The sequence below is a fragment of the Chionomys nivalis genome, chromosome 22, assembly GCF_950005125.1.
Source record: "Chionomys nivalis chromosome 22, mChiNiv1.1, whole genome shotgun sequence".
NCBI lineage: Eukaryota > Metazoa > Chordata > Mammalia > Rodentia > Cricetidae > Chionomys > Chionomys nivalis.
This window is the reverse complement of record NC_080107.1, coordinates 43,674,397-43,702,073: the sequence shown is the minus strand read 5'-3', so window position 1 is coordinate 43,702,073 and position 27,677 is coordinate 43,674,397. Positions and strand designations below refer to the sequence as shown.

At 42.0% G+C, this 27,677-nt stretch overlaps 2 protein-coding genes across 6 annotated transcripts in view; one reads left to right on the top strand and one right to left on the bottom strand.

The window, feature by feature from the left end:
• The window catches only part of Ddx31 (DEAD-box helicase 31), a 68,586-nt gene extending 62,321 nt beyond the window's left edge, over positions 1–6,265 (bottom strand). For all 4 annotated transcript variants that reach the window (XR_009056011.1, XR_009056012.1, XM_057755740.1 and 1 more), the window contains exons 1-4: positions 5,867–6,265; positions 1,192–1,448; positions 1,014–1,089; positions 203–246 (exon numbers count right to left, since the gene is read on the bottom strand). Coding sequence is in view for 2 of the 4 variants with exons in the window: in XM_057755740.1 (XP_057611723.1) it covers positions 203–246; positions 1,014–1,089; positions 1,192–1,448; positions 5,867–5,944 (455 nt within the window). In the remaining 2 variants the exon portion in view is untranslated. The remainder of the gene's footprint in view (positions 1–202; positions 247–1,013; positions 1,090–1,191; positions 1,449–5,866) is intronic.
• A 155-nt stretch (positions 6,266–6,420) lies between these two features.
• Gtf3c4 (general transcription factor IIIC subunit 4) overlaps positions 6,421–27,677 on the top strand; it is a 76,301-nt gene continuing 55,044 nt past the window's right edge. Inside the window, exons 1-2 of one of the 2 annotated variants that reach the window (XM_057754923.1) lie at positions 6,421–6,861; positions 13,763–15,586. In XM_057754923.1, the coding sequence (XP_057610906.1) occupies positions 6,517–6,861; positions 13,763–15,586 (2,169 nt within the window). In that variant the 5' untranslated portion in view covers positions 6,421–6,516. The remainder of the gene's footprint in view (positions 6,862–13,762; positions 15,587–27,677) is intronic. The other variant, XM_057754924.1, reaches the window with a different exon arrangement.

Sequence of the window (27,677 nt, the reverse complement as noted above, 5' to 3'; positions counted from 1 at the left end):
CCTGGTATCCCTGCAAGCAGGAGGGGAGACCCATAGGCTAAGTGCTATGTCAAGCCCTTTAGCAGTTGTGCTATTCCCAGCACCAAGACACAAATGTGCTCTGCACTCCAGGGACAATTTGGATTTTTATCTGGTTATACTCACAAAACCCTAAAAGAATGAATAAAAAGAAAAAAAATCAAGGATCACCTCAGCCTCTTACCTGGTCATACTTGACATTTTTAAGACTGTATTTATTGTAGAAATCTAAAAGGGAATAGGAAAATAAGAATTTATAATTTAATGCAAATATATTCAATGACATAAAGACAAAATGCTGAGTGATAACAGCAGCTTTGGGGTAGTTCTGCCCTCTACCCTATAGGATCTGGAGGATTTCAGGTTCATCTAGCTGGGTTCCTAGTTTGTAGAATTAGGATGCTATTACAAATTGGCAATGCATTAAGACAACCCTCACAACTAACTCATCACCTAGCTCCATACACCCATTAACACTCAGGCTGAGATGCAGTCCCACACAGCCTACCAGAAAGAAGAGGTCAATTGTACCCGGCTGACAAGCTTGTGTTTTTCTCTCCTTTTTCACAGTAACTAGAAAACTCACTCATGGTATTAAACAAAGAGGGAAAGAAAGATCCATTTGCTAGTAGAAAATGCAATTTAAGCAGCCTTTTCTGCCTTCATTCTCCAAAAATGTGCACATCCCTTGACAGTAAGCAGCCAGCTCAGCACCTTCCCAAGGCCACAGAGTCATCTGCACCAGTTTTACCGCATCTACCAGTAGTTAGAAAGCTACTTTAAGCCCAATAAATGAAGTCCAGCACAGAAACTAAATTGGGTAAGGAAAGTCAGCACTTCTTAAAAAATAACTGGGGAGATGAAGTGAAGATAGCAACCGGTGCCGCCGTCAGGGAACGACCTGACTACCTGAGTTCACTAGGGTAGTCAAGAGCAGAAACAGACTGAATAAGACACAGACCACAGCAACCTGCAGAGCAGGGTGGGATACTTACTAGGTGTGGGTGGAGGTTCAGCTCCTGGAAAGCTTCTGGAGAGAACACTTGCTCTCGAGCCTGCTTTACTACAGCTCTGCAGAGGAAAGACAAAGTGTGTATCAGTGCCAAGGTGCCAAAGGAAAGGTGGCATCCGAGACTGCTCACACCCAAGACACACATGCACCGCAAAGCACACCTGTGGAGTTCTGGGATCTCAGGATTGTTTTTAAACAGCGATGAAGTCTTGATGCATGGCTTCTCTTGCCTTCCATTGCCTGTATTGTCCAAGTACTTCTTTGGAGAAAACAATTTGTGTGCACTCCCCTTAAATGTTCTTGGAGTTTCTTTATCACTGGTTTTCTTGGCTGAAAGAGAGGATATTTCTTCGTTCCTCCGTTTTGCTGGTGGAGCATCACTGGACACTTGGTGCTTTCTTTTGGTAGCCTCTGCTTGCTGCGTTGTTTCCAAAAGGAAAGATCAAGAAGAGGTGCATTAGTCCATGAAGACAATCTTCAGAGTGAAGCCTGACTGCCCACAGAATGTATCTCTCCCTGCAGAGATCATTATGCCCCATATGCCAACCATCAGTTTAGGGTTTACAACCAGATTCTTTGGCTTCATCTGAAATGGGGGGGGGGTGGAGGAGGGGAGAGACATACAATCTCAGTCCATTCATCTGCAAGACCTCCATCCACCTAAACCGTTAAGTCATCCAAGATGAGAGCGGAAATCGGGAGAGAGAGGTGTTCTGCCAGCTGACATTAACCAATTCAGTCTGTTCTAAGGGAAGCAAGAACCTACCTTGTGAAGTAGGCAGGCTTACTAAGTCAAACCACACCCCTCGGAGTCTGTTTTTTTGTGTGAGAACAGAGGCACACAGGGAAACAAAATATGCTTTTTTCTACCAATAAAGGATGTTAAGAAGAGACTGGAGGGGTGAATGGGATGTTGAATCCTTGCTCATGCCCAGGAAGCGGAAACTGTCATTACTGTTCTTCCCTAGGGCTTGGATCTGTCATCCTTTCCCCTCAAGCTGCTCCAACTCAGATGGTCTGGAGTCAGTTCCTACTTGCCGTCCCCACTCCAAATGAGAGTGCCGCTCCATCCATCACTTCCATCATATTGTTCCCAACCCTCCTCGCCTTCGGAGCCCCTGCCTGACTGCTGATCATAGACATACATCATTAGGCACTTCTTGCCTGTTGCTTATTCTCACAACACGGATGTAATTAATGCATGGTGCCCAAACTCTCCCTAGATCAGTGGTTCTCAACCCCAGGGTCGACAAACCCTTTCACAGGGTCACATGTCCTGCATACTGTATATCTGCATTATGATTCATAACAGTGGCAAAATTACAGCTATGAAGTAGCAATGAAAACAATTTTATGGTTAGGGGGTCACCAAAACATGAGAACCTGCATTAAAAGGTCACAGCACTAGGAAGGTTGAGAACCACTGACCTACAAGAAGCATCAGATTCTTCTATTTTCTTTGGCCTTTTCTTCCAGTCTGCACAAGTATATATAATAGCTGGTACTTCTAATTCTGAGTTTTAGAATATATTTTCTTCTTCACTTGAAACAGTGAAGAAGAACAGCTTACACACTGTCTTGTTTCACCAAGACTGTCAGTTTCAAACCAACCTACCAATGAAAAAGGACAAGTCTCTTTTCCTGGCAACTTAAGAATTCCTTTAAGAATTCAATAAATACAATTTCAAGTACTGAATAGTAATAAAGTGAACACTAGCCTACTTCATCTTAAAATTTGTTTTTGCAAAGTTCCCAAGTTTATGAATTTTCAGGTTAAAGAAAAATGAAGCCATCTGTCAGAGAGCATGGGATTCGCACGCCCCACCTGACAGTTTCAAAGGCCTGAAGGTCACCCTACCACAGGTTTCCTGAGCTGGGCTAGCAGCCTCTGGCCATAACCCTTCTCTACCTCAGGATTCAACTTATTCTGCTACAGGTCAATCTCAGGTTCAGTAAGTTTTTCTGCCAATCAAGACAAGACCTGCCTCCTGGACCAGTCTGAAGAATGTTGTTGCAGCCAAATGGAGCAAGCTTACCGCCTCCTTTACACACCTTTCCTTTCCCCTTCTTTGGACTAAACATACCAGGTGGTATACAGACTTTACAACCACAGCATCCTACTCACCCTTTACAGAAGGAAAGTCAAGGTCTCTCTAAGCAAGTATCAGAAGCCAGCACGGTGGCTTACATATGTAAGCCCAGCACTCATGAGACTAAGGCAGGAGGGCTGCTGCTGGGCTACAAAGTGAGTTCCAGGTCACGAGGCTACAGAGTTAAGAGACCCTGTCTTAAACAAACAAAGTAAGTGCTTGGAGTGAACTGGAACAGGCTCTCCACTGCTGCAAAGCTAACACTGAAAAATCTGCAGAAAGAGATCTAGGAAGACTCCAGAGTACAACCTCTTCCCATCTTCTCAGCTTTAGATTCACCTTTACCTTTGGCCAGTCTTCCCTAAATTCCAGAATGTACCATGCTCTTCCATAAAAATAAATCTAAGATGCCTGACTAACTATATCCTATTTCATCAGAAAATATTATAGCTATGGGTTTTTGAAGGCTATATACCAAAATGTTAAAAGTTATTTCTCGGTATGGCAACTCTAGGCAGGGTTGTATCTTCTAATTTTTCTTAAATTAAACTGTATTACTTCAATAAGCAGAATATCCTTAAGGAAAAAAAAGTATTTTGTTCAGTATGAAGACAGAGCAACCCAATTTAAGCTGTCTGAAGGATCTTCCAAATCCAGAGTACTTTTTGTTACCCACCCTGAGTTCCCAATATGAGCAAATCTGCTCAGCACATCATCACTTCCATTTGGATATACAGGCCAAAGCACAGACACAGTCAGGCCTCTATGGATCCCTGCAGCCTTCTCTTGTATTGCTGTGTGTGTGAAAGCATATACATCACGGCCAGCACAGGAAGGCCACAAGACAACTATGAGAAGTTGTTTCTCTCCTCCTACCTCTACCAGGTCCTGGAGAGTAAACTCAGGTCCTCAGGCTGGACAGCAGCACCTTTACCACCAAGCGGACTCACTGGCCTGTATTACCTTTTCTTCTTCCTCTTTTTTTTTTTTTGGGGGGGGGTAATTTTCCTTTCTTTCTTTTCTTTTTCTTTTCTTTCTTTCTTTTTTTTTTTTTTTTTTGAGAGAGGATCTCTCACTATGTAGTCCTTGCTGGCCTGGCCTGGAACTCATACGTAGACTAGAATGGTCTCGAACTCAGAGATCAAAAGGCCTTGGCCTCCTGAGTACTGAGATTAAAGGCATATACACCACACCCAGCCTGTGTTACCTCTTGACCAATCACTTTGAAACACCAGTTGAAGTCATTGAAAACCAGATAATCTACTTAGTCTGCTCACTCAATAAAATTTTGGAATTTTCTTTCTTTTCTTTCTGTATAGTTGGAGATGGAACTCAAAAGCCTTGCATGTACCAGGTGAGCAAGGTACAGCCTCCTAGGGGCACTTCAAATGGCACAGCACCACCCTGATCCAATGTTGGTGACCCGATACAGCTATCTTCTTCCCCAAATGGCAACAATATTTATTGCCTTTATTTTCATTGCTGGCACTGAGCAACTGCCTCTAAGAGCCAGACAATATACAGAGTTATTGCAGCTATTATCCCATTGGAGCTTCATAACAACTTTCTAAGAAACAAATTAGGGTTCCTATTTATGGAAGGAAAAACTTGAAACTCCCCCAAGGTCATAGGCTAGTGTGTTACAAAGCTGGTGTCTGACAGCTCAGGTCATCTTACTGTAAATCCTGCTCCCCCCCACCCCCACGACCCTCTTGGCTTGTCTGTGTATTTCTCCTCCAACACAGACTCAGCTACACCAATGACTTGCTGAAGACTCCCTACTCCCAAGCATCTAGGCTCAGGAAGGTCCCTCCCTCTTCCTAACAAAAGTGAAACTCTGCAGTGAGTGTTAGATGAGCAAAGAAGTTCATCTTCAAAACACTGGTGGATCTGAACTGACCGGCAATTTGCTCTTCAATTTTCCATGAAATTACATAGTATCTTTAAGGTGTCTGGGGAGGAGGGGGAGTGTAACTTCCAATCACATCGTTCCTGATCTTTGATCACGTATGATTTTCCAACAGACTATGTAAGAGACTTTCTAGACGACAAACCAGCAACCCTAAAACCAGTTTTCTGCTCCTGCAGGGTTCGTTTTAAGTCAGCGTTCTCCTTTCTAGGCAACAGATTATGATGACTGTATATTCTTTCCTGCTACTCGGATGAAAACCTCGGCTTTAAAAGCTTTTTAAAGAAATGAGTCCAGTCCCCATTCCTAACAGAGCTGTACCTTGCTTACAGCGGAAGGAACGGCTCGGGAGTTAAGATCTGCAAGGTGGTCATGTCTTAGGCACTGTTTTCCAGCTTGGATACATCTCAGCCTCCAATCCTTACCCTAAAAGACTAGACCACCAGTCAGTCTCAGGAACTTAACCAGTTCTTACAGCCTCCATCCTAAGCCCATCGAACTGGTTCTTCAGCTAGTTTCAGGAGCCCTCCCGGCTCTCGCCCCCACGGCAGGGTTCCCGGCTGTTTCCGAGCACCTCCCACCTCCCGCCGGTCCCTCTAGACACTCTCTAAGAACTCGACCTGAGCCTGGCCGTGGTGCAGCACGCCTTTAATCCCAGCACTCGAGAGGCAGAGGCAGGCAGATCTCTGTGAGTTCGAGGCCAGCCTGGTCTACAAGAGCTAGTTCCAGGACTTTAACACAGAGAAACCCTGTCCCGAATCCCACCGGGGGGGGGCGGGGAGGGGACTCAACCCGATCCGATCAGCGCCACAGCTCCCTGGCAGCGGTTGAACTTACCCGCCTCGTCTGGCCCTGGGGGCGTCCGAAGTACGTCCTAAGAGGTCGGTCTGGGAGCGGGCTGCAGGCGGTAGCCATGGCCCGGAGCTGCGGACCGAGACAGAAGCCCGAGCACCACGTGGATGGTGAGCTACTTCTCAGCTACTGCCCGGCCGCCGCCGCCGCCCCTTCCGGGTCCGGGAACCGCGGCAGCACGCACACCGGCCGGAGTCAAGAAGCCCCGAACGCCTCAGAAACCGGAAGAGGCCGCGCACCGCCCACCTGGCGGGGTCTCCCTCAGCCGCCACGCTGGTCTTAGCATCTCGGTCACCCACACGAAACTCACTCGTTCTCGGGTTCTTAGTTGAGCCTAGCACCCAGTGTCTAGCAAAGAGACTTCCCACCTTTTCCTTTCACCCGCAGGCGCGGCGCGGGTCAACCCTCCCGGAGCGCACTTCCCAGACAGGCAGCTCCGCGGCCACCTAGCAGGGTGACGTTGCTTAGCAACGGCGGGGTCCTTTCTGGCTCGGTGGCGCTCGGGACCTGAGGGGAGTAAACGGCCGCGGAGGGTGCTGGGGGTGGCGCCGTGGTGCAGGGGGCGGCCGGGGCCGGGGGGAACGGTGGCGAGGGCTCTGTGCGCCCGGGAACCCGACCTCTGCGCCCCGAGCAAGATGAGCGAGGCGGATCAGGCCCGGGTGGGGCCCACGGCTGAAGAGCCCTCGCCGTCCCCCGAGGAGGAGGGCGAAGGGGGCGGGAAGGAGCCGACGACCGAAGCGGCCCCCGGGCCCAGCGCCGCGTTCCGCCTCATGGTGACTCGGCGGGAGCCGGCCGTGAAGCTGCAGTACGCGGTGAGCGGCTTGGAGCCACTGGCCTGGTCGGAGGACCACCGCGTGTCGGTGTCCACGGCCCGCAGCATCGCCGTGCTGGAGCTTATCTGCGACGTGCACAACCCGGGCCAGGACCTGGTGATCCACCGCACCTCGGTGCCCGCACCGCTCAACAGCTGCCTCCTCAAAGTAAGTTAACCCGCCACGGCTCGAGCTCGGCCCCGGCGCCTGCGGGGCTCCCGCGGACGCGTCACCGATCCCGAGGGGAGCCTGGCCTGCACCTGGCCCCGGGATTCCCTGCGCATCCAACTCTTTGCAATCAAGGGACCAGCATCGCCCCAGCTTCTGCAAAGCCTTGCAAGCTGCTGCGCTGTTACTAGACCCCCCTCCCCCCGCATCAATACACGGTGGTCTCCCCCCGACACCCCGTTCTGTCATCCGTCCCTCCTTTCCTGCAGCTAGCGCAGTTCGCGATTGCCCGGGTGCTGTCTGAGACTCCACCCCCGCTTCCCCTGCTCCGGACCTGCCTCTACCGTCGCTCCTATTGTCTGGGGCCAACTCCCCGAGGCCCTAGGCTGGCTTTGTTTTGTTTTGTTTTGTTTTTTTACTGTGTTGCCTGCGCCCTTCTCTCGCGCCACTTTTGCTTCGAGAAGAAAAACTGGTCTATTTCGTGGTCTTACCTGTTTGGCGATTTAACTGTGAATGGTCCTTGTGTCTTCCCTGGGTAGACGGGTAAATAGGGGTTTGTATCTCGATCTTTGGAAGTGGAACGAAAAATAAAACCTCAGGGAACATCCAGTGCTTAGACGTCCAAGGTCTCTGTAAATTTAGTGCCTTCAACATCATATAACCCAAGTTTGTTCCTGAACTTTCGAGTTTCTAAAGTTTTTGTGTTGATGTCACCGTTTTTCAGACATGGTGTATTTTAAAGTAGTGAGTGATGTCGTTCCTTTTTGTAGCCTTGTAATATAAAAGCTTACTTTGATTTCCTGTATAGCTCTGTGTGTATATGTAGTATGTAATCTGTCAGAGTGAGCGCCTACCGAGGTGCTGGGATAAACCAGGGTCGAGAACAGTCCTCAAGGAACTTACATCCTTTGGCAGGTTATGAACAGACAATCTAGTCAAAAAGCAAGGAGTGCTATAAAGCTGTTCACCCACGTGGCACTATGTTTATTTGAAAGCAAAGTTTTTCCACACTCTTGTAGACAGCCATTCCAAATCTGGGCTATTAGTCATGGGTACACTTTGAGTAGCCTTCATGAGTGCTTTTCAGCATACTTAATTCAAGTTTCAAACACAATGTTGAATTGAATAATATCTTTTTTTTAATAGCATTTTGGTCTTGATAAGCCTACCTGGGATTAGGGTTTTACAGATTGAATTAGGTAATCAATTTGACTGACTGAGCCATGTGTAAAATCTTCTTAATCCCAGCACTCAGGAGACAGAGGCAGGCAGACCTCTGTGAGTTCAAGGCCAGCCTGGTCTACAGAGCTACAGAGCAAGTTCCAGGACAGCCAGGACTATTTCACAGAGAAACACTATCTCAAGAACCCCACCCCTCCGAAAAAACTCATAAAGCCCACCCAGGTGACAAGTAAGGCGTCTAGCTCAAGCACATAGATAGATCTTTAAGCCATGTGTGCGTGTAGCTGTTGCTTTAGTATTGATGGATCACCTGAAGTTGAGTATTTCTTCTACAGAGAAAATGGTACCAGTTTAGGAACTAGGAAGGTTAGTTGAAGAAGTTTCTTGAGTGCTGTTTCAATTTTATGAGGGTATGGTTCAGGGGTGTGAGGCTGCCTGAGCTAGAGGTAAAGAAATAATTGCTGGGCTGAGGATAAAAGACGGGGTTAAGAGACTGGGCTTTAGCCAGGCAGTGCTATTGGGGTCTTGAGTACCAGCCTCAGTCTGGAACAGGTGGCCTGACCCAGGAAAGAGCCAGCATTCAAGGGGAAGTACCTGACATTCCAAACCGTTAGCTAAAGTTACTAAACATCCCTGAATCCTGATTCACCCATTCTCCTTATCTAATCTCTTTGATGATAACCAGTTTTGGGGATGCCCAGATTTGTTAGCAAAGGTGGGGCATACTGCCTTCCTGCTCAGTGCCTATCTTCTATAGAAAATTCCTATGTGTTCTGTTAGCAGGTAACTTTGTGGGATTGACTATGTAAATTTGACTGTTAGAACTGTTGGGGCCGGTGTGGGTCCAACACAGATTCCCTAACTGGACTGGAACGGAGTCGCGAGGAATAAACTGACGCAGCTTACACAGTCATCATGGAAGGGCAAGATCTCTCTCCAAAGATCCCTCGTTTATCCAAACACCTCATATATCATCACATCAATTGAGCGGGAAAACACATTAGGCTATCTCCTAGGCAACCAGGTGCCTGGGCTCAAGTCATGTCCCATCTACCTATATGCTAACAGTCAGGTAGGCCATGAATTAGCATCTCTATAAGACATCCTCCAAATTAAGGGAGGAAGCACCGAACCTCTTAACTCTTAAGTCATCAGCTTCAGCCAATATCTCTTCTCAGGTAATCTACATTTATAACAAAAGAAACTAGGAGCAGCCCATCCTGGCTATTGTTAAACAGAGACGGCTTGTCTGCATAGTTACTTGATCAGCTCAGACCGGGCTAATGGCTCTTGTGCCATACAGAAACAGGGGCCTACATAGAACAAAGAGTGGATGTCATTGCTCCAAGGCCTCCTGGTGTGGGGAAATGGAGCAAGGTCACCCTTTGCCATGCAGAAGTCACACTGCTGAGGTGTTTTGGGAATGAATCCCTTTTCAAAGGGAAGAATCATGGCTTCCTTCACAAGATTTCCACTCAAGATATGACAGCCACTTTTCCAAAAGACAAGTGTTCCCGCAGCTCTGTAAGTTGTACACTTGTGGATCTGCCTTTATGAATCTGTCAGCTGTAATTTACTGTATGGTCTTGTGGGCTCCAACACAGATTAAAGGCACTTTAATCTCAGCACTCAGGAGGCAGAGGCAGGCTGATCTCTGTAAGGTCAAGGCCAGCCTAGTCTACAGAGTGAGTTACAGAGTTACAGGACAGCCAAGACTGTTACACAGAAAAACTGGTCTCAAAAAAAGAAAACAAGAGAGAGAGCAAGAGAGAAAGAGACAGACAGACACTGGGTTTTGGTGCAAGATGGACCTATCTATAAAACAGAAATAGTAAAGTTTGCCTTGTTTAGGCTTTATGGAGACTTAAATTTAATCCATGCATAGAACATAATAGGTCAGGTGGTGGTAGCACACTTCTTTAATCCCAGCACTCACACTCAGGAGGCAGAGGCAGGGGGATCTCTGTGAGTTCAAGACCAGCCTGATCTACATGACCTAGTTCCAGGACAGGCTCCAAAGCTACAGAGAAACCCTGTCTTGGAAAAAAAACCACCATAATAGAACATTATCACTTAATGTCTGGCATTGAGTACATGGTAGTTCGCAAGATAGGAATATATAGGCATGAAGGAAAGTCTGCATTAGTTTGGTAAGCGTGTGTTTGAAGGTGATACTAACATTCTGATAACTTGACTGAAATATTGCTACATTTGGCATTTGCCACACTGTTTAAATAGCAGAAAGTCTTTATATAGCCCTCTAATTGATAAAGTTTACATGAAGAGGTCTTCATTGTTGCAATATGAATATAAAGAAGTCTGTCTGTTCTTCTGTGCCCTACATAGTGATGGTCCCTAGAGATGTAAATCTATTCAGTGTTGTCCAACTAGCTATTGCTTGTACTCAAATAACAGATAATTTGATACCTAGGGTATGATTTTTTATTATGTAGCACAGCTAAAGAACTAAACACTAAACAGCTTTTGAAGCTGTTGCTCTATAATTCTGTTAGATCACAGCTCAAACTTTGATTATCAGCTATTTGTAAGTTTCTGTCTTGGAGGTTGAAATTGTATGATAAAAAATTGAATAATAAAAAGAATTAAAAGCAAGAAAATGTAACTTAAGAATAAGTCACAGGACTGGTAAGATAGCGCAACAGTTAAGAACTTTTTGCTGCTTTTGCTAAGGACCTGGGTTCAGTTCCCAGCCCACATTGGACAGGTTACAAACATCTGCAGTTTCAGTTCTAGAGGATTTTACACCCTCTTCTGGCCTGTGGGCACCAGACATGCACATATAGTACAAATACATACATGTAGGCAAACACTCATACACATAAAAAATTAAATCTTAAAAGGAGTAAGTCTGAGTTTTTTCCCCATTAGATTACTGATACAGTTCCAAATCCTAACGCTCTCTATGAGCTAGTCTTATTGTGTATCAATTGCTTATTATCTGTACTTGCTACGCAAAATGACTGTTGTCTGTGTTTGGAAATCACACATTCTCTGTCTTCAGGTAGCTCCTTGCTACTTAAAGTTTCAGATGGGCTTCTTGTGTCAGCTTTTATATGGGTAACGGTCAGCTTGAAATTCAGGAGTGCATGATTGAGTGATGGGCTCTTGCAGCATATGGAAACTCAGCTTTCAAGTGGTTAGGTCATTAGACATCTAAGTACTTGTTTAAATTTTCTAACTGGTTTTTGTGATGGAAAGAGTTGGGAAGGGAGATTGAATCAACTAAAAGAACTTGAATTTAATTATGTGTTAAAAGTTACCCTGCTGCTCAAGATCAGTGTTGTTCTCTGTCTCTAAATGCCATAAAATTAGGATATTTTGGCTTCGGTTCTGTTTCAAAACCTGCAAGGTTCTACTTTAAAAAGAAGTTTGCCGGCTGGAGAGATGGCTCAGAGGTTAAGAGCATTGCCTGCTCTTCCAAAGGTCCTGAGTTCAATTCCCAGCAACCACATGGTGGCTCACAACCATCTGTAATGAGGTCTGGTGCCCTCTTCTGGCCTTCAGGCATACACGCAGACAGAATATTGTATACATAATAAATAAATAAATATTTAAAAAAAAAAAGAAGTTTGCATAGGTTAAACATGTTTTTACAGTGGCTCCCTGGCCAAGGCATTTTATATGCACTAGGAGGGCTAGTGAGTAATATTGGGCATTTCCAAAACTTAACTCTCCGTAGACATCTTTTCTAGGAAGTTGCCTCGTGAGCTCTAGAAATCTACCTCTGCCTCACCAAGGTCATAGTGCTGTACCTAACTTTTGGCATGAGTTCTGGGTTTAAATTCGGTTTCTTTGTGCTTGTGGGGCAAACTCTGCTGACTGAGCCATGTCCCCAGCTCTGTTGCTATCTCGAGTACTGTTCACTGCTGATAGGTTGAGGAATTTTGTCATTAATTAGACTTAACAGCTTATATATACTTAACATTTGAAAGATCTTTTAAAATAGTGCCTTAAACTTTGCTGGGATGTAGGCACTGCTTCTTAGTGATTATTTTCCAAGTTCTGCCTGTGTTCTAGAGTTTAGCCTCAGTGCTTGGTAACTTACATCAAGTCACTTTTATTAAATCCATATATTAAAAAGGACTTGAATTCCCTTTTAATTATGCCCTACCCTTCCATTTCCAAGTTTCTTTAAAAAGTTGGCACTAAAATTAAAATAGAAAGGATTTTTTTGTTTGTTTACTTTTCTCCTTTGTTTTTGGCATTAAAATCAAAATGGAAAGTTTTTTGTTGTTGCTGTTGTTTTTTTGTTTTGTTTTGTTTTTTACTTTACTTTTCTCCTTTGTTTTCTTCTGCTGGCCGCATCCCTGACTGGCCTGAAGCTTGCTGGGGTAATACTACTAACTCTGTGTCCCAAATGTTGTGACTACAGCTGTGTAACAGTACACTTTGCCTTTTATTTGTGTTTCTGAAAACAGTAGATGAAGTTCTTCTTCCTTTCAGTGTAGTGAAAGTATCTTTAGCTCAACTTATGTTTTGTTTTTTGGGTTTTTTGTTTGTTTGTTTGTTTGGTTGGTTGGTTAGTTGGTTTTTTTGCTTTAGCCTTCCTGGCTATAATTTTAGTCATTTACAACTTCCTCTATATTTACTATCAATTTAAAATTTTCTTCAGAGCTTTCATCATTTGGCTGAGCACTTGACATGTGTTACAGACCTAGACGCGGGGGCGGTGGGCGGTGGATGAAGCAAAGCTAGAATGATCTGAGCCCTCATAGGACTAAACCTGGTAGGATAGATGAGCAGGAGCAAGTTAGGTAAAGGACCCAGGAAAAGTGGTGGGTGGAATAGAGAAGTCTGATAGGCGCCATCTTAATTATAGCAAGAGGAGACTGGGAAATTGATGTTTGAAATGCGTGTGATATGTTAAAGAAACTGCAGATTAAAAGGCCTAGAGTTGGTTAATGAGGTTTAGTGGCCTAAAAGTGGAAGCCTGATGACTTTAGACAGTCCCCAGAACATACTTGAAAAAGCCCAATGTGATGTGTAATGGCTTGCATCTGTAATCCCAGCATTGCTATAGTGAGATGGAAGCATCATAGGGAAGTTGACCCAGCTAGCTAACCTGGAGAACACAAGCACAGCAGAAACCAGAGCTCAGTGGTAGAAGAACATTTGCTTCGCATGCGTGAGACCTTTGGTTTGATCTTCAGCATATGTCACAAAGCTATTACAAAATACAATTATCTAATGTAGCAAAAATGAATATACATACATATTTCCCTGACTTTTAAAACTGCTGCTGTTTTGTGACTGTCTCAGCTAAGTGTCCCTTCACTCTTGTAAGTCAACTGTCTATTCCGTAGGCCAATTCCAGGAAGAATCTGGAAACCAAGCCATGAATAATCACATTTATTGAATCTTAAAAAAAAACAAAACAATTCATTAATAAATACACATTTAATCTTTACACATAATTGTTATTATGTTTAATCATAATCAAATCATTATTTTTGTTTGCTTTATTTTAAGATAGAGTTGTTCTACCTCAACTTTGGCTGACTGAACTTGTGATCTTCCTGCCTCGGCTTCCAGTGTGTTTATATTAGCAAGTGTGCATTGCCAAACCTGGCTGTTTATCTTTTAAATGCATATAATTCCAAAATTGCCAGAATTGATATAAAATTGTTTTATATGTTAATGGAAAGCAGTTACTGCATGTGAATATTTACCTGATAGCTTCTGTATGTCTTATTTTCAGGTTGGTTCAAAAACAGAAGTTGCTGAGTGCAAGGAGAAGTTTGCTTCCTCTAAAGACCCCACCATCAGCCAGACTTTCATGTTGGACAGGATGTTCAACCCCGAGGGGAAGGCGTTGCCCCCAATGCGGGGCTTCAAATACACAAGTTGGTCTCCCATGGGTTGTGATGCAAATGGCAGGTGCCTCTTGGCAGCACTGACCATGGACAATCGCCTGACTGTGCAGGTGAACCTCAACAGACTCCAGTGGGTTCAGTTGGTTGATCTGACTGAGATTTATGGAGAACGTCTTTATGAAACCAGTTATAGACTCTCTAAAAATGAGGGTCCAGGGGGAAATCTTGGAGATTTTGCTGAGTTTCAGAGGAGACACAGCATGCAGACCCCAGTCAGAATGGAATGGTCAGGAATCTGTACCACTCAGCAAGTCAAGCACAATAATGAGTGCCGGGATGTGGGCAGTGTGCTCCTGGCTGTCCTCTTTGAGAACGGGAATATAGCTGTGTGGCAATTTCAGCTGCCATTCGTGGGAAAGGAGTCCATCTCTTCATGCAACACCATTGAGTCAGGAATCAGCTCCCCAAGTGTTTTGTTTTGGTGGGAATATGAGCACAATAATCGGAAAATGAGTGGCCTTATTGTAGGCAGTGCTTTTGGACCGGTGAAAATTCTCCCCGTCAATCTCAAAGCAGTCAAAGGCTACTTCACTTTAAGGCAGCCTGTTGTCTTGTGGAAAGAAATGGACCAATTGCCTGTGCATAGCATCAAATGTGTGCCACTTTATCATCCTTACCAGAAGTGTAGCTGTAGCTTAGTGGTAGCAGCAAGAGGCTCCTATGTGTTCTGGTGTCTTCTTCTGATCTCAAAGGCTGGTCTGAATGTTCACAACTCCCATGTCACAGGCCTTCACTCACTGCCTATCGTCTCCATGACTGCAGATAAGCAGAATGGAACAGTGTACACCTGTTCTAGTGATGGGAAGGTGAGGCAGTTGATTCCTATTTTCACAGATGTTGCATTGAAGTTTGAACACCAGCTTATTAAACTCTCGGATGTATTTGGCTCAGTGAGGACTCATGGCATTGCAGTGAGCCCCTGTGGTGCTTATCTGGCCATCATCACCACTGAGGGCATGATCAATGGCCTCCATCCCGTGAACAAGAACTACCAGGTCCAGTTTGTTACTCTCAAGACCTTTGAAGAAGCAGCTGCTCAGCTCTTGGAATCTTCAGTTCAGAATCTCTTTAAGCAGGTGGACTTAATTGACCTAGTCCGCTGGAAAATTTTAAAAGATAAACATATTCCTCAATTTTTACATGAAGCTTTGGAAAAAAAGATTGAGAGCAGTGGGGTCACCTATTTTTGGCGGTTTAAGCTTTTCCTCCTAAGGATTTTGTATCAGTCAATGCAGAAATCCCCTTCAGAGGCCTTATGGAAGCCCACCCACGAGGACTCAAAAATCTTACTGGTTGATTCACCTGGGATGGGCGATGGTGAGGATGAACAGCAGGAAGAAGGCACTTCCAAGCAGGGGACCAAGGCTGGCCTGCAGGAGAGGAGCAAAGAGGGTGACACAGAGGAGCCCCCCGAAGACTCACTCACTGCCATGGGAGACACCGGAGGCCGTGAACCCATAGAGGAAAAGCTCCTTGAGATCCAAGGGAAGATTGAGGCTGTGGAGATGCACCTGACAAGGGAGCATATGAAGCGGGTCCTCGGAGAAGTGTACCTGCATACCTGGATCACGGAGAACACCAGCATACCCACCAGGGGACTCTGTAACTTTTTGATGTCTGACGAGGAGTATGATGACAGAACAGCACGGGTAGGTGTCTGTCGAAACTACTAGCCCCGTGGACCATCTTTTCTTCTTACTGGGTAAAGGGATCTTGGCTTGGCTTTTGCTTTGACATTATTGAGGTAAGTGGTTGCCATGAAGTATAGGGAAATAGATGGGAAATATAGATTGAAGTTGAAGACATACTTTCTTCCATTTATGTGCCTTTGACTGATGTGCAGGGATTGCCAAACGACATTTCCAGGCTGTGGATGAGTTAAGGAGACTGTGGTGGCAAGTGGTGTGTGATGAACTGTAGTGGCATTTCAATTGTATTTTAGTAAATAAAGCTTGCCTGAAGATCTGAGAGAAAAAACAGACCAGGTAATGGTAACACACACCTTTAATGTCAGTAGCCACACTAGTAGCTGTAGAAACTGGGTGATACATGCTTTTAATCCCAGAACTAGAGAGGATTATAAAATAGAAGGAAAAAACAATCACACACAGTCTCATTCTGAGATTCCTGAATGCAGGTTCACCATTTTTGACTGAAGTCAAGGTAAGAGCCAGTGGCTACTTTCCTTTCCTTTTTGGATCTTCATGTTGGACCCCAATTTCAGTCTCTGAGCTTTTATTAATCGTGCATCATTTGTTAAGTATAAAAATCAGAATTATAACCATCATAAACAATATCAAGCAAGAAACATATGCTAAATGTATTAATAATTAACCTATCCTAAGGTCTCTAAGTCTTGTATTAGAAATGAATTAGCTAAGTCATGAGAGTAAAGTAACTATGACTATTTAGTCTTCAACTCCATCCAATACATGGGAAGGAAAATAATATTACTTGAGTAAACAGAAAGTGCAATCAAGCAACTTCCAAATGTGCAATAAATATAAGAAGATAACTGGCTACCTGGGTAATCACCCAGAGTCTCATTTGCAATGTTGGAGCAGCCAACTTTGGCTAAGGCCTAGAGTAACTGACAGACCACTGTCAGAGGCAGGAAAAATTTCAAAACCATCTTACCCTGTCTTGGCAAGGTTTGGCAGTCTTTTTTCTTGTATCCTGCTTGTCCAGTCTGGACACCATGCATTTTGTCAGTGGTTGAGCCATGGATAGTTCTTTGCCCAAAGGCCAGTTTTGCCAAGAAGAAAACAAGCTCCAAGTGGCGTGTGGTCAATGCCCAACATTCTCTCGGGAATAGATGAGTGCTGCCAGGAGCAATTTTGTTTTGCGTCAACATAACCCTAAGTTATTTAAATGATATATTCTACAGTTCTTTGAAGTAATTGAAGATTTCCTGTCAATGTGGAATATAATCTTTATGTATCTAAAGAGCCTGATTAGTCTAAGTATGACAAACATGGATACTATTGACCTGTAATTCTTAATACCTATATAGCTTAAAGAGTAAGACCACATATTTAAACAATCTTTAAACAACTGTGCAGCAAATGAGGGCAGTGACCTCAAAATGTAAACAATGTGTAAGTATCTTGATCAGAGGTAGAAATGTATAGTGCAATATGATAAATATATTCTAAAATTGTATCAATATGCCAAATGTCTTAAGCAGAGTTAGAAACATGCATGCATACAATATAACAAAATAATTTTCCATAGGTGTACAACTACTGTAAACAGAAATAGCATTTTGTTGTAATAGGAGCGGCGGGGCTGCGTCCCCGGCACCCAGCTGCCCACATGGCTAGCTTATGCCCCGAAATAATTACACGGAAACTGTATTCTTTTAATCACTGCCTGGCCCATTAGCTACAGCCTCTTATTGGCTAGCTCCTACATATTGATCTAACCCATTTTTAATATTCTGTGTAGTACCACGAGCTGGCTTACCAGGAAAGATCTTAACCTGCGTCTGTCTGGAGTGAGAGAATCATGGCGACTCCTTACTCGGCTTTTTTTTTTAGCATCCTGTCTGTTTACTCCACCCACCTAAGGGCTGGCCTATAAATGGGCCTAGGCAGTTTCTTTATTATTTAACCAATGACCTTCCTCCATCATTTCCCCTTTTTCTGTTTAAACAAAAAAAGGCTTTTATTTTAACATAGTAAGATTACATATAGTAAAAGTTATCAAGCAAGAATTACAGTTACAATATTTATATCTATTTTATCTTTTATCATAACTAAGGAAAACTATGACTATCTATCCATTCTTTAACTCCATCAAAGACTCCAGAAGGATATAATATTACCTAAGTAAACAAGAAATCCAAAACTCTAGAAATGACAGAGACATTTCGCTGCCTGGACAGTCATTCAAAGTTCTTTTGTACTGTTGGGGCATCCATCTTCAGCCTTCAGGCCCATAGTATCCAGCAGACATTTTCATCAAGCAGGAAATTCCAAAGACAGTTCAGTCACATTTTGCTGTGTCCTGTAGAATGTCTTGCAGACTCTTTTATGAGTCAGGAACCCCAAAAGACCGTCTCACCTTTAGGCAAATTCAGCAGTCCTCTTTTTGTGGGTTCTTTGTGTCCAGTTTATGCAACAGTCCAGGCATGAGCAGTTTCATGCCCAAATGGCTATCAAACTCCATAAGGAGCCTCTTTGATGCCCATCATTCTCTTGAAGTAGATTGGTGCTCCCAGGAGCAGACGTGTCTCATTGTCATGAAAAGCCCTAAGTTATTAAAACATTAAATGCCATGTTCTGTAGTCTTTGAAAGATATGAAGAATGTCTAATTGAAATATATCTATGCACATCTAGAAAATCTAACTAACATGACTACAAGCTTGACTATTATTTATGATTATCCAGTAGCAACCTATATTTTCTAATTATACATTACATTTTTAAATGAACTACACAATCACAATACCTTAATCAAGATCAGAAATACATATACATATAACAAAATTGACCTTAAAATCTATACCAATGTAAATTATTCATATCTATATCATATCCCCCTTTAAATGTAAAAGAACATTTATAAACAATATTTGGGAACATGGGCGCAGTTTTTTTCTCCAAACTGCTTTTTGTTGAATGGGGGCGCTGTATTTAGATCTTTTATGGTGTGACCTGTGTGTCAGGGTCATCTCAGTCGGCAGTTGAATGAAGTAATTTTCTGAAGGTGTTTACAGCAACCTTTTAGGAGGGCGTGGTCTATCATACCATATTGGGATAGATGCAATCTATAGAGTCTCATCCTCTGTGAAAACAAAAGAAGACCCTCTCCAAAGTATCATATCCTTAGACCCAAATTCTGAACTCATAATACCCTTATATCCATTCTGGTTTAGCTTGGCAGCCCATATAATGAAATGTCTCTCTGTACTTAGCTCCTTTACAGTCAAAAATTTTAAAGAAAACACAATAATACAAAGAATCCAGACTCTCTGTGAATTTTCCATTTTTACGTGGCTTATTTTTTTTTATTTTTTTAATCTATAACTATCTGTACTCTGTCTCTTTAAAGACTTTACCCTTTTTTTAAGACATTAACTTTATTTTTTATATATATTTTTTTCTCTCTCTCAAGCCTACGTACATTTATCCAACAGTGTCTGAATCAGTTTTATTGTGAATCTGTAATTTTTTTTTTTTTTTTTTACTATCCAGGAGCATTTTTTAAAATGTTAAGCATTTTTTAAAAACCTAACTTGTACCATTTAGAGGTATTACGGTATTGCCTGTGTCCTGCCCAGTCTAAACCTTAACTGCGCTGTTATTATGGTAATTACGGTAGTTCCTGCCTGAGACCAGCAGAGTTTCGCTTGGCGGAGCTGAGCCGTTCCTGCATCAGAACCATTTGGTGCCCCTGAGTCACACACAGTTCCAGGCACACAGCAGTCCACATTGCCATCAAGCAAGCCGTAGTACTTTACTCCAAATGATCCATTTAAAAGTTCTGTCTCCAGCAGGAGCCAAACAGAGATCGTAATGGCGGCACAGCCCAGAAAGCCGGCATTTTAAAACAGTCAGTTTTTTCCTGCTGCTGAGTCAGGACAATTTCTTTGCCGCACGCAACCCAGAAACAGCAAAAAACTGTCTTGAATTCTCTCTCTCTCCTTTTTAAGCCCTCTCAGGTTTTACGTGGAGTTCATTAGCACGTTGGGTGCCACTCTGTTGTAATAGGAGCGGCGGGGCTGCGTCCCCGGCACCCAGCTGCCCACATGGCTAGCTTATGCCCCGAAATAATTACACGGAAACTGTATTCTTTTAATCACTGCCTGGCCCATTAGCTACAGCCTCTTATTGGCTAGCTCCTACATATTGATCTAACCCATTTTTAATATTCTGTGTAGTACCACGAGCTGGCTTACCAGGAAAGATCTTAACCTGCGTCTGTCTGGAGTGAGAGAATCATGGCGACTCCTTACTCGGCTTTTTTTTTTTTAGCATCCTGTCTGTTTACTCCACCCACCTAAGGGCTGGCCTATTAATGGGCCTAGGCAATTTCTTTATTATTTAACCAATGACCTTCCTCCATCAGCATTTTCCATATAACAAATATAATTTGAATTTGTATCAATATACAAGAATCTATACCACTGGGAGTTCGAGACCAGCCTGGTCTACAAGAGCTAGTTCCAGGACAGGCTCCAAAACCACAGAGAAACCCTGTCTCGAAAAACCAAAAAAAAAAAAAAAAAAAAAAAAGAATCTATACCAATGTAAATTGTTTATAAATAATAGCTCACAAATATTCACTGTTATTCCCTATTATTATTAGTGTAAGTTCACACTAATCTACCTATTTTCCCATCTAATTCCCCCCCCCCCGCAAAGAGATCCCTGAGCCTGCATAATTTCCACCCCAACCCTATATCAATTATAATCAATCCGTAATTGATGTCCCTAAGCCTGAGGACAAACTTTGTCTTCTAGAATTACTCCAGCTATCATGGGGTTGCTGTTCTTTCTATGGAATCCTGTAAAACTAAAATGATGGTTAATTTTCAAGATTGCTGTCTGGTATAATTGCAGATAGTCTCTGAATAGTCGATAGGGTTTTTCTGAAGTTCTTATTAGAAGTTCTGGCCAGAACATTGTAAGAATTTGCACCATTTCAGCTAACCAAGTTGGAATCATTGTGAGCAACTGGTACCCAAAACAGTTCTTAAAGTAGCGCTATCAGCATCATGACGTCATATCAACCAGATGGAATTGTTCTTCTGGGTCCCATCTTTTTCTGGGAAACTTCAAAGATTACTGCAGGAAAATTTATTGTTCATTGTAGAAAACTTAAACATTATTCACATAGACATATATTCAATGAAAGGTACAATAGAGACAAAAATATTTATGGGAAAAATAAAATCATTCCTAAATTCTTCTTTCTGTCCCATACCATATGGCTCCTGATAAGAGACAGAAACTCTGAATTTTTTTTTTAACAACATGCTTGGATTTAGAGAAGGATAGCCATTGTCCAACTCCAAAGCCAGCTTTAATTTTTAAGTAGAGATATATACTTGTTCAGGTAATGAAATTTCACCCTGCAGATGATATGTCATCGTAAGTCAGATTTCTCTTTACTTAGTGACACTTTCTGGAAAGTTATCATTTCTCCTTTAGGCATCTAGATGTTTGAAGGTCTTTCAATTTTTTTTTTGTTTGTTTTTGAAGATGGATATTTTCCTGCAAAGAAAAAAACAGAACCCTGCCCCAATCCTTATGATTGTCACCTCTGTGGATGAGCTGTCATTTTTCTGTCTCAAGAGGTTTCTCTTTTTCAAACCGAATCTTTATTTTGATGGTATCCATAACTTTTCTTCTTTTGTGGAAACAAGAGCGAAACCCTTTCCCCAACGTAGCACATCTCCTGGTTTCCATTCTGAGATCACCACATCTTTGAAATATACTGACTGATTTAATGTAGAAGTTTTTTCTGTTATCCATTGTCTCTCTGTTGCCATTGTTCCTTTCTCATTAGCATTAAGAAAATTCAAGGTTAATAAAGCATTATGCAGTCTATTTCTGTGGGTATTTTCCATCCCCTTCTAGTTTGTTTAACATATCATTTATAGTTCGATTTGATCTTTCTATAACTGCCTGACCTGTAGGATTGTTTGGTATACCTGTAATATGCTTTATATTATAGTAAGCAAAAAACTGTTTCATTTTCTTAGAGATATATGATGAACCATTATCTGTCTTTAATTGTGCAGGTATACCCTTGATGGCCATAACTTCTATAATAAACATGTGATTACTGAATCAACCTTATCTGAGCTCAAAACAATTAGCTGCCCATTGAAAACCTGAATAAGTATTAATGGTGTGGTCTACATATTTTAATTTTCCAAAATCTGCAAAGTGGAACATATCCATCTGCCAGATTTCATTCCTTTGGGTTACTTCCTGCAGGTAATGGTATTTGGTTATAGAAAGAGCAAGTAGAACATCTCATTATCATCTCCTTAGCTTTTTGCTGTGTAAGAGAAAACTCTTCTTTAAACCTTTGCTGTTGGCATAATGTTTCTTATGAAATTCTGAGGCCTTCAGCACATTTCCAATCAATAATCGATCAATTTCTGCATTACCTTGTACTAGAAGGCCTGGCAGACCCATATGGGATTGGATAATTATGGGACAAAGCCTAGTCCTGATTATATCTTGAACCTGAATGAATAAGTCAATTCTGTATCATGTGGTATAAATTTAGCAGTTTCAATATTCAAGACAACTCTTTGTACTTATGGCAAATCAGTAACCATATTGAAAGGTTCTTTAAAATCCCTTAGTACCATGAGAATAGCATATAATTCTGCCTTTTGGACAGAATTGGGCAGAATTATAAGGGCTTTTTTCCACCTTACTTAAGTCTTCAGATTTATAACCTGCCTTTACTGATTTTTTTTTTTTTTGCATCAGTATAGAATGTGTGGGCTCTAGTTATTGATGTATCATGTTCAGTGTGGGGAAGAATTCAAGTAGTTCTCTTTATAAGGTTAATTCTATCGCTTTGGGGATAATTGCTATTAATCTCTCCTAAAAAAATTTAGTGCAAGCTCTTTGCCAGGGTTCATTGTCTTCCCATAATTTTTAAATTGCATCAGTAGTAAAAGGCACTATAGTCTCTGCTGGGTCTATTCCTTTTAGTTGAGGAAGTCTCAGTTTTCCTTTTCAAATTAATTCAGAGACCCTTTCCACATAACTTTTTAATTTTTTACTCGGATTATGTGATTAAAAAGATCCATTCTAAGATAATATATTCCCTCTGCATTAAAATTCCTGTAGGGGAAGTTCTGGAGGGCAATATGACTAGAATGCAGTTAAGATTTGGATCTACCCAATCTACATGTGTCTTCTGTAATTTCTCTTCAACCAAAGTTAATTCTTTCTTAGCTTCAGCTGTTAATTCCCTGAGACTGTTTAAGTCTTTGTCACCATCTAGGGTATTCTTTGAATGAATTACTAGATCAGGTGTTATCCCAACAGTGAGTCATAGATTGGAATTCTCCTAACAATCTTTGAAAGTCATTAAGAGTTTGCTATCAATCTCTCCTAATTGATAGAATCTCCTCTTTGTATTTTTTAGGAGCAATTTGTAATCCCCATTAAGCAAAGCTTTCTTTACTTCTTCAATCTTTCTAAAGTATCTGCATTTGAATCGGATAGCAAAATGTCATTCATGTAATCATAAATTATAGACTTAGGAAATTGTTTACATACCATTTCCAATGGTTGACATAAAATATTGGCACAGGGTAGGGCTATTCAGCATTTTCTGTGGGAAGACGGTCCATTGATATCTCTTACTTTACCTGAGAATTATTGTAAGTAGGCACTGTGAAGGCAAATTTTTCTCTTTCTTTTTCTTGTAAAGGTATAGTGAAGAAACAGTCTTTTAAATCAATAACTATGAGAGGCCATCCTCTGCTAATAAAGGCAGAGGAATTTCAGATTGTAGAGGGCCCATAGGTTGAATTACCTTGTTGGCAGCTCTAGATCTGTCACCATTCTCCGTTTTCCAGATTTCTTTTTAACAACAAATACAGGAGAGTTCCGATAGCTGGTTGATTCTTCAATATGGTAAGCATCTAGTTGCTCCTGTACCAGATGTTCTAAAGCCTGTAGTTTCTCTTCTGTTAAAGGCCATTGTTTGACCCATATTGGTTCCTCAGCTAACCATTTTAAAGATAGGGCTATTGGTACCTCTGAAGGTTTGCTAGTTGGTTTGTGTTTTTGTACAGCCTGAATGACTGGTGACTGTTTTTTATAGTAACTTACAACATCCTTCCCAGAAACATGAGTTTCTGGGACTGCAGGAATGTTAATCTGTGTATTCCATTGCTACAGCAGGTCATGGCTTTATAAATTCACTGCAGTATTAACCACATATGGCCTCAGCCTTCCTCTCTGTCTTTCTGACCATATGCATTCAACTCATCTCAATGCTTTGTTTCACTTGAGATAGGGTTCCAATTCCTAGGAATTGAACATCTGCCTCCTGGAGAGGCCAATTCGGATGGCAAGATTTTGGAGTAATGATAGTCATATCTGTACCTGTGTCCAGTAATCCTTTATTACAATGTTATTTATCTGTACTCTTAGCTTTGATCTTTGATTATTTATAGAAGTTTGCCAAAATATATGTTTCCTATTTTCTATTGGAATTTTTGATTCATCCTCTATGTTTATTCTGTCATCCAGAACAGCATGGTTTTTTAGTTAGTTTGTTTGTTTACATGTCTCACAGGAACTGGGAATGACTGGACTACAATTGACCTGGGGGCCTACAAGCGGCCCCCCAAGGAGTTTCCCAATGGTAATGGGTTGCCTTGTCTGTCTTTTGTTGATCTACATTCATTGGTCCAATGTCAGCCTTTACCACATCTTTACATAATCCAAAAGGTTGAGACCTTCTACTTTTGTAATTCCTAGAGGAGACATTATTTCTTTTTTGTTGTTGTTTTGTTTTGGTTTGGTTTTTCGAGACAGGGTTTCTCTGTGGTTTTGGAGCTTGTCCTGGAGCTAGCTCTTGTAGACCAGGCTGGTCTCGAACTCACAGAGATCCGCCTGCCTCTGCTTCCCAAGTGCTGTGATTAAAGGCATGCGCCACCACCGCCCGGCCAGGAGACATTATTTCTAAGAATGCCTTTTGTAATCCCTTCTCAGATGTCCTATTCTTCCACAATTAAAATATTTGGCATTTTGATGTCTCTTCATTCCTTTGGAAATTGCTTCTCCTACCCAAGCCTCAGAATTATAGTCAGATGCCTCAGTGTTCATTGTATGCAGGATCTGTTCATCCACTAGTGCTGATCTAACCTTTAAAGGCCCAAGTATCTTTTTGCATTCTAAGTTTGCATTTTTAAAAGCCAGAGATTCAGTAAGTACTTGTCTAGCTTCTAGATCTTTTACTCCTATTTGTACAGCCTTAGTTAATCTTTGTAAAATGTCACTAAAGGGTTCTCTTTTGCCTTGTTTGGCCCTATTATATTATTCAATTCTTTTCCTACTTCGTGAGCCCTCTCCCAAACATTTAAGGCTGCTATGTGGCATAGGGACAAGATTTGTTCAACGGAAAGAGCTTGATCCTGTGGGTCAGCATAAGTTTTCTCACCAAGAATTTGATCTTGAGAAGCCTCAAATCTTTTTGCTCTTCCCTGTTCTAAAATTTTTTTCCTCGTCCTAGTAGCATTTCCATAGTAATTGTGGCCCATCTTCCAGGACTGCTGAAACTAATTGAAGCCTATAGTATGGGGGTAACCTTATTACTTGAAGCCCATGTCTTTACCATCTCCCTAATAAATGGTGAATGGAAACCATAAGATACTACTGCTTGCTTAATTTTTGTTACACCACTCATAGCTGTAGGTTTCCATTTACATTCTTTAAATCCTTTTGGGTATTTAGTACTTGGTGATTTGTCAGAGATGATTACGGAGTAAGTCGCTAAAACCCTTGATAAGTCATCTGCGACTCTGACACATACTGGTGATGCTGAATCATGTCCTTGTACCTTCTCTCTCTGCTCACCTGTTCCAATAATTTCCTCAATCATTTCAAATCTTTTTACCACTGTCTTTTGTAAAGCCAGAATCTCTGATCTATGAATATTTCTAATGATTTCATCGACTCAAATAACTTCTGATCCTCATTCTGCACATATGATTCCAAGGTATGAGATTTTTCCATTAATGATAACTTCTCATCCTTAGATATTTGGATGGCATGCAAATTGCCTTCCTGGAGAGATACTCTGTTAACCTATCAATAACTTTTTGACAGATTTTGAATTTCAAATTCAATAGTATGAATTCTTTCAGATAATTTCTCAGCACCTTTGACATGGATTGGATTTTGTCTGACAAATTAATGTTATACTTTTCAGTGGTATTAATTTTTTCAGCTAACTTTTGATTTTCAGTGGCATAAATCCTGTCAGCTAGCTGTTCATTATTAGGCACTTCTAAAAGTGCCACATTCTTGGCTCTATTATCAAACCATTTGTTAAGGATATAATATGAAAAACAGAGCTAATTCCCAATATCAAATAAATAGATGCATTAGAAAAACCATCTAAGCCTTGCAGAATACCATCCATGGTAAAAGCAAAAAGGTTATTAAATTCTTGGGTGGTGATATTGTCTGCCATCATATAACTTTCAAATTTATTAATTTATCAAATGAACTTACCTGCATTATGAGATTTCAGTAAATTGTGGTAAGTGTAATAATCTTTATTGGGGGGCTGGAGAGATGGCTCAGTGCTTAAGAGCACTGACTGCTCTTCTAGAGGACCCGGGTTCAATTCCCAGCACCCATATGGCAGTTTACAACTGTCTGTAACTCCAGGATCCAGCACCCTCACACAGATATACATATAGGCTAAAGCACCAATAAAATAAATTATTTTTTTATGGGCTGAAGAGATGAGATGGCTCAGTGGTTAAGAGCATTCCTGCTCTTCCAAAGGTCCTGAGTTCAATTCCCGGCAACCACATCGTGGCTCACAACCATCTGTAATGAAGTCTGGTTCCCTCTTCTGGCCTGAAGACATAAACACATAGAATATTGTATACATAATAAATATTTTAAAAAATAATCTTATTGGCCAGCAGGTGTCATGGTTGTGGGCGCTTGGCAGAGAGATGCGACCTGCAGCAGTGTAAACAGCCCTGCTCAGTTCTGCGTTGGCGCCTGCATAAATACTGACAAATGTACTTGACAGATTAAGAGCAATTAAATTGGTTCCGTACTTGGAGTTTCTTGGTGGACAGAATATCAAGGAACCCAGAGTTCAGGAGCCGGGAACACAAACCAGAAGCTGCGCAAGTTGCCACACATCAGGGAACGTTTCAGGTGCAGGGAGCAGGAGAGCATTGCGAGCCCAGGAAATTGCCAAGTTGCTGTGCAGAGGGCCTAATTGCAGTGGGGTTTGGGGGGGAGGGGGGAAGAACTGTTTATGTGAAATCAAGTTGGCAGGCAGGAGTGGGACACCTTTAGCTGGGACCTTTTGAGCCGGTTCCTGTAGGCATAGAGTCAGGATCCATGTGGGCACCAGATGTATACGATTATAGTAAAGTAGTCCCACACTAGCTCAGAATGGAGTATAATGAAGGGTTCTTTATTTAGGGGTAGATTCACACATCAGCAGTCCTGCACGAGCAGGAAACAGGAACCAAATCCATCAGCCAAGAGAGAACCAAGCAAGCTTTATGTCTACATTTTTAGTACAAGAGACCACGCCCAAGTGGGCTGGTATCTTAACGGCTATTGGCTGAAGGAGTTCCCACAGAAGTGCACAGTCACAGCTGTGGAGATTTCCACCTGTGTTCTCTCCATCATATTTTACAAGTGTTCATTGTGGGTGTTTGTTTTCTACTTGAAAGACTTGAGCTTGGCTATGGTAAAGAAAACAATTGTTTTCTTGTTTGCTTTATTTTATTTTGAGACAGGATTTCGCTGTGTAACAGCCCTGGCTGTTCTGGAGCTCACTTTGTAGACCAGACGGCCTCCATGGATTCATGAAGATCTACCTGTCTGCCTAGCGTAGTGCTGGATTAAAGGCATGTGCCACTACTGCCCAGCTAAGAAAACAATTGTTAAGTTTAGTTCATTTTCTTTAAACCAAACTATTACGTTTATTTTGGTACTGAAACAATGTAATAGTTCTACAGTGCATCCCACAGACTTCCTGGTTCCTGA